At 31.6% G+C, this 9,788-nt stretch overlaps 1 protein-coding gene across 2 annotated transcripts in view; it reads left to right on the top strand.

The window, feature by feature from the left end:
- Nucleotides 1–9,788, top strand: part of ATG3 (autophagy related 3) — a 28,323-nt gene that overhangs the window by 1,781 nt on the left and 16,754 nt on the right. For both annotated transcript variants that reach the window (XM_081027813.1, XM_081027814.1), the window contains exons 2-5: nucleotides 1,674–1,715; nucleotides 5,416–5,465; nucleotides 8,256–8,326; nucleotides 9,665–9,772. In XM_081027813.1, coding sequence (XP_080883939.1) covers nucleotides 1,674–1,715; nucleotides 5,416–5,465; nucleotides 8,256–8,326; nucleotides 9,665–9,772 — 271 coding nt within the window. The remainder of the gene's footprint in view (nucleotides 1–1,673; nucleotides 1,716–5,415; nucleotides 5,466–8,255; nucleotides 8,327–9,664; nucleotides 9,773–9,788) is intronic.

Here is a 9,788-nt window from a genome sequence, read left to right as displayed (position 1 = left end):
CAGTTTTACTTTGCTCCCTTTCCATGACAAAGAGAAATGTTAGTTCCGCACATTTTATATTTATTTCTAAGAGTGATTTTAAAATGAAATCTTGATCCAACTTTTAAAAAAGTTATGAAAGTTTATAAATGAGAATTTCAACTCTTGCTATGCTTCTATTTGTTTACTGCGAAAACCATCTTAAGATTATTCAGTCAACTTTGAAAATAATTTTGACATTTGAATCAAATGATTCTTTTGCATGTTATGTTATCTTTTCAGGAAACTGTCTGTCTAGGTATATAGCTTTTAAATAATACATGGTTGTCACAACTTTTTAATTTCAGGGAAAAGGAGCAAGAGAAAAAGACCTCCCAAATTAAATATAAAACTGCTATTTTATTGGCCAATTGTATTTTATTGAGTTTATAACATAGAATTTTTGTCTTGAGAAATCATTTTACTTGTTCACCAAACTGATAAGGAAGCATTAGCTTGTCAGTATGTATTTTTAGTAATAAGGAAAACAGAATTGATGACCCTCTCTTTACCCCTCCCTATGCAAACTGTTGTTCATAGAGAGATTCCCTACTAGACATGGGAAGGCAAGGAGGAAAAAAACCAAATCACTGTGCAAGAAATAATGATTCTCCCAGCAAATAAAAATTAAGAAAAATCATGATTTGGAAGACATAGGTCCAGTAAAAGCCAAAGTCTTTATAATAATCTTTAAGCCTTTACTTGATTGGTAGCGGTCCCTATCTCATCTATTACTCTATCCCGTGCTCACTTTTGCTTAAGCCGGTCTGACCTATTTGTTATTCCATCAGGCACTCTCTTGTTTCAGGTTTTTGCATTTGCCCTTCCCTCTGCATGAAATGCTCTTCCCCCAGACAGCCTGTGGTCCGATCGTACCTTAAGGTCTCTGCTCAGTACTCACCTATCAGTGGAGTCTTTGTTCTCTTACCATCCTCTTTTAAATAGCCAACTCCCTCCACCCCTGACCAGTTTTCTCTTTGCTTCATTTTTCTTCATGGTATTCATTACTATTTGGCTTTTCTCCCTTTACTAGGGTTTAAAGTTCTTATGAGGACAAAGATGAGTTTGCTCTATTTTATTCACTCCTATGTTCACATTAACTCAAATAGTGCCTGGCACATAATAGTTATTCAATAAATATTTGTTGAATGAATAATGTTCATAAATGAATCTTTGCATTTTTTTCAGACTCTACCACAATCTTAGATACAACTTAAAAATTCAGAAAAATTTGGTAAATGTCATCTTTGCTTTAGAGAAGGGAATATTTTATTAGTATCATGGTGGAGATGAGAATAATAGGAAAGGATCAAATGATTTATGACTTCCAGATTTGTTTTCTAATATTACTCAATTTAAATGAGGTGGCTGAATTGTTAAATGTCTAAACAAGTTTAAGACATTTTTACTGTTCTGTAAAATAAAGATATTTGTTATTTCACAAAATCATTGTATTATAGTTATTTTCATGTCAGTTTCCTCCATTAGAATTATATATTCCTTGAGGTCAGTTACCATAATGTATTATTTATTTATTATTTTTTTTTAATGTGTTCCATTGCCTAGAAGGGTGCCAGGCAAACAGTTTCCCACAAACATTTTAAAATTGAAAGTGAAACATAGTATAATATTGTTATTCTTTTTGCTCTCTTTAGGAATCAAAGTTTAAGGAAACAGGTGTTATCACCCCAGAAGAGGTAAGTGTTGAAGATATTCTGAAGCTATTATGTTTTACAATTATATTAAACTAGGTGGCTTTTTTGCTTTGTAAGAAAAAAAATCTTTAGGCTTGATTTGAGTAAAAGTAGATTCTGTTCACCATATTAGCAATTTTATAGGGATTTCTACGTACTTCCCATAGAGTAGAAATTGTAACTTCCCTCTCAGTTTGACACTTCTCATATTTCTTTGTAGTTCCTCTTTATTAGAATAAAGTGAGGGTATTAGGGGAAATGGAAAAGGTTCCTATGGTCACTTATCCTTCACTCATATTTGTGTTATATATATATTATATATATTATATATATATGTATATATATATATATATATAATATATATATATATATATATTGAGCTGTGCGCTAGGCTCTGGTGTTTGTTGTGTCTTGCCTTTGTCTCACCAAACCTGAGTTTTCATGGCTTTCTATTTGGAAACTTCAGCTCGCTGCTTGAATATTAAGTTTTCTCTCAGTCTTTAGATTAGTTATTTTATTTATACATACTGAACATTGATATTTTTTCCTCACCATTCTTTCACTTTTTATACCAACCAAGTAATGTTGAATCTGCTTAATGCAGAACTTAATGGCTATTTTATAGGCCAGTTGAGTTTTATTGAACTTGTAATGCAGAATTATGTTTTAAGGAATAATTTTTCTCACCAAATCTTGCTTACCAAATCTATATAATGAAAGTGTTCTCTTTCCTTTAGGTAGTTTATTTTATTCTTCATGGATAAATAAATACTAGCCTAAAAATCCTTTTAGATTCCAGTTTTGTGAATAGTTAATGGTTGCATCAGATTTACTATTTTGTAGTCTTAATAAATTACAACAAATTTATTAAGCTTCAAATTTATTTTTAACTGTCATTAAAAGTACCACTCATTGGCCATAGAATCTTACTCATTGTTTTGAGAGAAACATTTGGAAGTGAATCTTGTTTTATGATCTGACTATTGCTGTAAATTCTAAGACCTTAGTGCAGAGAATGAACTGATCTTTTTCAGTTTTCCATTGTCATGGAATCTCTTCAGTCCCAAGTCATTGTGAGTTCTAAGAATGGTGTGCTGAAGTGGTCTTTTGTCTTAAATTGTCTTTATTTTTAGTGAAGACACATGGTGGTATGCAAAGAACCTAGGAGACCTTCCTTCTAGACTTATTTCTCTAATTTCTTCTATTCGGACTTGGGCAAATCAGCTTTCTTAAGCTTTCTAAGCACAGGCCTCATTTTTTCTCATTTATAAAATGAGGGGTTTTGGCTAGACATTCTCTGAAGGACCCATTCTGCCTTAGGCATCATGAGTTTAACACCTTGAATGCCAACTAAAACTGTTTTGATCTAAGGATCTTAATGTTTTATGTCAAACAAAGGTGTAATACAGGCTTTAAAGGTAAGTATCTGAAATCAAGAACAGGGATGAAAGTATGCTGTTCCTTTTGGGCTCTTTGGCTGTATCTCCTCTACATGACATGAATAATTAGTAAGTAGATGGAGTTAGAGATCCATATTTGTGATCATTAGATAGAATTTAAAAGTGAACTGTTTTAAAATGGCTACTAATTCTAGAATGAATAAATGTTAACACTTAATTGTATCATGAAGTAGTTAATGAATTTTCCTCTTTTTAAAAAAGATACAAGGCATAACTAGCCCAGCTGGGTCCCAACCACAAAATGCTGGATTGGGATAGAGCACAATTACAGGATTGAGTTAGAGTAGAGTGAGTCTAGAGGAGGAAAATGAGAAGACATAACTTGCTTTCAAGAAACACTATACTGAGTTTTTTTGTTTTCTCTTGCTGTTTCTAGGCTTCTGGCTGTCCGCCTCCAGCTATCCTTTTGTTTTCAATGAGAGGTGTGGAAGTACTGTGTTTAAACAGAGGGGCAGGCATTATCTAACATAGTCTTGTCTGACTAAAAATATTTCAATGTACAACATATGTATGACTTGATCCAATACTAGTAATAGAGGGTAGCTTGAGGAATAAAGTTGCTCACCAAAATATTAATATTGATTGTATCTATTTGGGTACAATCCAAATTGGAGCTATTCAGTATTATATAGTATTTAACCAATAAGAAAAGCGACTGCAAAAAATATTGAGAACTTAGAAATTTGAGTCTTTGTCTTACATTTTATGTCACTTGAACATATGAACCGTATAATAATTGTCATTGCCAGTGAGGTCAAATGTACACATGTATTAATTATCAGTGCAATTCTGTGTTCTTTTATAGTTTTCCTTCTTGTGTTTTTGTGTTTTTTTTTAATAGATGCCACCAGAGGGAGTTAACCATAGAATAAAATATTAGAGCCTTGTGACCTCAAGCAATAACATTAAAGAATTTTTAAATTTTTCTTTGTTTTGCTTGCATTTTGTTAAATTAGTACTCATTTGATGGTGATGAATTAGTTCCTGATAACCACAGAGATAAATGTAGCATCTGGTTGCAGTGACCCAAAATGCTTAAAACCTGGGGGAGAGAGTATTGTTTTTATTTGGGTTTTTGTCTTTATCGAACAAGTTTAAATTTTTAAAGATTCTTTGAAATAAAAGAACAGAAACATTTGTAAAGATGAAATAAATTAATAGAAACATTTGCTATTGGGAATACACTGATAAAACTTATTTCGTTAATGTATTCTTTTAAAAGTTACTCTCAGAATTCTTACTTTATAGTCTTACTCTCTCAAATGAAAATAGAGTATTATATATTAGATGTACTTTTCTCAGAAAGACTTTAGAAAATTAAAGACATAATTTTTGCTGTGTAATAAACTCGTGAGCAATACATGATATTAAGTTAGAGTTGTAGTGAGATAGATGTAATTGGGAAAGTATGTGCGCATATTGCTTGAGTTGGGACACTGCAGTTATGCTTAACAGACTTTCATTTTCTGCTTTTAAAAATAAGCAGGATTTTTGTCTTGTAGTAAACTCAGTTCATGTTCATGTATAATGGGAATTCTCAATAGGTTACACTTTTTCTTTCTGAGTCTCTTTTTTGACTTCTCAAAAACAAAAACTTGTGCAATGTTTAATTTGCCCAGAAAGTCCAAGGTTTGCTAGAGGATTCAATGTCTTAATTCTCTTGATGTTTTCTGATTCAGTCCAAAAGCTTCTAACTTTTTCCCCATTGTTTGGCACTACATTTCTCATTCTTGTTAATATTCCTTGAGAGTATGAAAATGTTTTCAAAATTGGCTGTTACCTAAATTAAAAAAAAAATGAAGAAATGTGATGTAATTCTTACATCATAGACATGAATCTATTTAGTAATTTTTTCAAAGATCTTCACTGAGTTTTCAGCTACTAGCAAGAATCTCTAGATTTTATCTGTCCATAAAATGAGTTTGGAAGTTTTAAATCCTGTGGTGTCAACTTTATTAAGTCTTGTAGTGTATGCTTTTGGGATTATTTAATCCAATGATAAAAGTTGAATTAAAAGATAGCACTCAATGTTTTTTTCTTCCAAAATTAATTGAAATTTTTATGGATGCTAAAAATTTTGCAGTTTTAATAATAATCAAAAATCTTCAAGCTGTTAGAGCAGATTTGGTGCTATTTAAATTGATTATTGGATATCATGGAACCATGATATTTTGCCACCTTACATTCTGATGTTCAATTTTTCTTTTTTCCTTTTTTTCATGCTCTTTGTAAATCCTGAGTAGTTTGTGGCAGCTGGAGATCACTTAGTCCACCACTGTCCAACATGGCAATGGTAAGTAATCTTGAGGGAAAAGTAGAAAATTAGTAAAAGACATGACTTCATCATTATGGCAGCTTGCAAAATATGTTAGGGCATGAAAATCAGAATGACCAGTCTCACCCCCTTCTAGTAGATTTTTTTATTAAATAGTTCCCCTGTGATACTCAAAAGTAAAATAGAGGAAGAAAAATTAAGCTTATAGCTATTTTGTTTTGCTCTTAGCACAAAAGACGGACATTTTTGAGATAAATGCCTTTGCTTCCTTTACTAGTATCCTTTTACAGTTCTTAGGTCTGATCTTGTTGTGGATCTTAAAAAAGAATGTTCAAGAGTTTATAAATTTGATCAGCTCATTTTTTTAAAATTAAAAAGTATTGGATATTTTTAATGACATTAATAAATGCAGAGATTTTGCTCAGTCTTGTTCTTTAACCATAAGACCTTCTATTAAAGTTCAGAAGTATACTCCCTTTTAAGGAATTAGCTCTAAAATTCCCTTTTAAGGAATTAGCTCTAAAATTTAAAATTTAAAATTTTTAATACTCCCTTTTAAGGCATTAGCTCTAAAATTTAAAAGGTTATGATACTGATTAAGGTCTTCATTGGAAATTGCTGGTAATAAACTTTAATAATGTTTTATTTTCTTTATTAACTTTTAATTATAAAAGTAATTTAAGCAGTTTAGCTGATCTCATAACACATTTTAAATATTCCAAATGACAACAGAATGTTTTAAAAGCAAATGCAGTTTCATTATTTTCAACTACTTATTGTAAACCCATCTGACAGTTGCTGAAAAAGTGATCCTAATACTGGCAGAATTCTTTAAATTAGGCTAGCATTGTTGTTTAGGTAAGTTGTTCAACTTGTTATGTCCTTTAACCTTCCCCCCTCAATGACACTTTTTTACATTGTAATTGAAAGCCACAGTTTTGATTTGGGAGAAGGGGTTCTAGAATTAACAAGGTTCTAATTGGTAATATTTTCTTTAATATCTAAAGAGCTCAAGTAATTAAACTGTCTTAAACTAGACTTGGAATTCTCATTAGTCAGTGGCCTATTCTCTTCCCCTTAATTTTTATATTTCACACATATCCAAAATGGTTGTTACTGCTTATTATCAATTGCTTTTTATCTTTTAGAGCATTGTTTCTTACGTACCAAGGCCAAAATGTTAGGTTATTTATATTTATGTCCTTGTCTTTACTATAAGCATTCTGTTCCATATTTAAAATTGAGTTAATATGATAGAAACTCTCTAATTTAGTAAGAGTGGTTGATACCCCCCCCATCCTAAATTATAAGTTAAAACTATATTTAACTAGGTTTTGGTCTACATTTTAAGTCAAATAGGTATGCAAAATTTAAAATAATATTCATCTTGTAAGCATAACTAATTTAGGATTTTCTTCAATATGATACACATTTTCTTTATTTAGATTTCTTTGTCATAGTCCTAAATTGTCTAGCTTGAACATGTGGTATATGTTATTGTTATAGGAATTTTATATATGGACAGGATCTTTTAGCAGGTGGTAGTTTATAGTTCCACTTTATGAATTGTGGTTGAAATAATTTCATTGTAACTTAGAACTCAGTTATACCCCACTCCAATGTCCACACTTCTGGCTGAACTCCTGGGGCCAAAGGAACAATTCATTTTAGATCAGTGCTTGAAACATGATTTCCATGCTATACTTTCATGTCTATAGGAGCCATGACCTTAACTGTATCTTCTACTCTCTAAACTTCAGGCATTGCCATGACATTGTTGAAGTTGACACTTAGGAAAGGTCCAAGGAAGCCTAGAAGGCTACCAAATGATATTCAGGCATTTCTTGGCTTTATTTTGTGTTCAAATAGATTGTTTGAATTTTAGACTAAAGATTTAGAAGGCAGCAGAACTCCAAATTTATGCTCATGTGTTTGTGACAGGCATCATATGCCACCCCAGCTCTGGCCAGTTCCAGTAGGTGACCCACAGAAGAATCTCTGAGCAAATTCGTAATAAGGTATTCCAGAGTAGCTCTGAAAACTCAGATCTGTTGTAGGTGACTGTGACCCACAGAGGGAGTGGTGTTTAAGAGCAGGAGCCCTGGAATCACTTAGCTTGATCCTGGCTCTTCCACCTGCTGGTTTTGTGACCGTGGGCAATCTTGAAGCTCTTGTTTACTTACCTATGAAATGGGCATGAAATGTTACCCACCTCTTGGGGTACTGAGGATTGAATAACAACAATGCATGTTAGAGTTCTAAGTCCTATACTTAATATGCACTCAATAAAAGTTCTTTTTGTTTGTTTTCAGTTATTTTCAATGTTATCATCTTGTGATTCAAAGCATCTTTTATCTCTTAGTTCCAATTTTAGTAGAGTGGTAGGAACAGGGATCTTGCCAACCACCTACTTTGTTATGTCATGCAGCTATTTTTCTGCCTCTTCTTGGTCTCAAGATGAGCAGTACTTTAAGATTAAAAATCTGAATAAAATTATACTCACTAAGGAATAGCATTTTCTTTTTGTTTAGAGATAAACATAATAGTTGCTCTGTATTCTATATTTTTTGTCTAATATTTAATTCAAATTTATTTGTCTGCATCTTAGTACATTTCACATACAATATTGCTATGTTATTTGATGCCCTCATATGTATCACTTAATGACATCCTTCCCAAACTAATTTTAAAACCTTTTCCTCAGGGATGTGGATTGTGTAGTTTTTGAGATTTACATGTGATATCTTTTGTTGTCTTTGCCTTTTAAAATATTTTTTTATGTTTTGGTGCTTTTCACTCTTTTTAAAGGGCAACGGGGGAAGAATTGAAAGTGAAGGCATACCTACCAACAGGCAAACAATTTTTGGTCACCAAAAATGGTAAGAATTATGTTACATATAATAAGTTTTGTACAGTGATATGTATGGTTTTTTTTAAAACAAAACAAAACAAAACAAAACCTTAGCACTTACTGATGTTAATGTGTTCTTAAAGCTGTACTTAGAGCTACTCTCAGATAGAAATTTAGAAATTTAATGAAGCTCTGGGTTTTCTATTGCTAAGGTATTTATTTTTCCTTATTTGATTTTTATCTCCTTTTTTTTTCTGTTCACCAAAAAAGTCTAGTTTTAAGATAGGGAGGAAAAAGGTCCTAAGCAGAGTTGGCCTACTTCTATTTGTACTCTTTTAAAATTGACTTCATAATCATGATGTTTTTAACTATTTGATTTTGATCTTCTTTAGATTTAAAGTGTTCATGGAAAATGAAATTGATGCTACCTTTGACATCTAAAAGCTCAAAGTTCAAGACTTTATTATCCATAATGTCATTGAAAGATTGCCTATAGGTACAAAAAATGTTTTTGAAACAGTATCTTATTTATGAAATTATTTTGAAAACTACATCAAAATATACATTGATTTCTCTTCTAATTTATCCATTATAAGAAAGGGAAAATATGTAGAAGACATCAGTTTCTTCTCTCCTATGACGTTTTTTAAAATTAGGATTGATCATTTATATCCTGCTTGTTTTAAAAACATCAGGAGATTCATAGTAATTTTTTGACCCTACGTCATAATGTTTTTACCTTATAATCTGTTCAATTTTAGAATTGTATGAATAATAATACATTTTAACTAATGCATTTACTATATGAAAAGCTTGAAACCAATATTGTATGCCAGTAAAATTTAATACGTTAGTGAATTTTATACTGGTTTTTTCATTATGAATAGCTGGAACTTAAATATAAATTATGAAATTTATATTGAAAATTAACTTTAGCATTGGAAGCTGGAGATCACCTTTACCACCTCTGAGAGTGACAGGTGGTGCCTCCACGTTCTGAGAGTAAAGCCATTAAATAAGATATTATTCATTACCTTCAAGTTAAACAATGTCATCTCTGACTTCAGCTCACTATTTTCACAGACAGACCATCAGGGTAAAGAATTCTTAGAACACTCCCAGTAGAGCCTTTCTACTTGTGTTCTGACAAAGCTATTTAGAGAAAGATAAATGTGTTCAAATAATTGTGTGTCTCTCGGCTGAATGTTACTCTTGAATCATTTTTCATTAGAAGAGAACTATAATATTCACTTCATATTTTGGTGGTAGAAATATCATATTTTATGGTATAAGCTTTCTCTTTTTTTTAATGGATTTATAGGAAGCAGATTATGTCTACTAACTGTATTTGCCATTTTTTTTATAGTGCCATGCTATAAGCGGTGCAAGCAGATGGAATATTCAGATGAATTGGAAGCTATCATTGAAGAAGATGATGGTGATGGAGGATGGGTAGATACTTACCATAACACAGGTAAGAAGAGAATAGA

This window comes from Rhinolophus hipposideros (assembly GCF_964194185.1).
Source record: "Rhinolophus hipposideros genome assembly, chromosome: 2".
In the NCBI taxonomy this organism is placed as follows: domain Eukaryota; kingdom Metazoa; phylum Chordata; class Mammalia; order Chiroptera; family Rhinolophidae; genus Rhinolophus; species Rhinolophus hipposideros.
The sequence above is the reverse complement of the archived record's forward strand: the minus strand, read 5'-3'. Positions and strand labels throughout refer to the sequence as shown.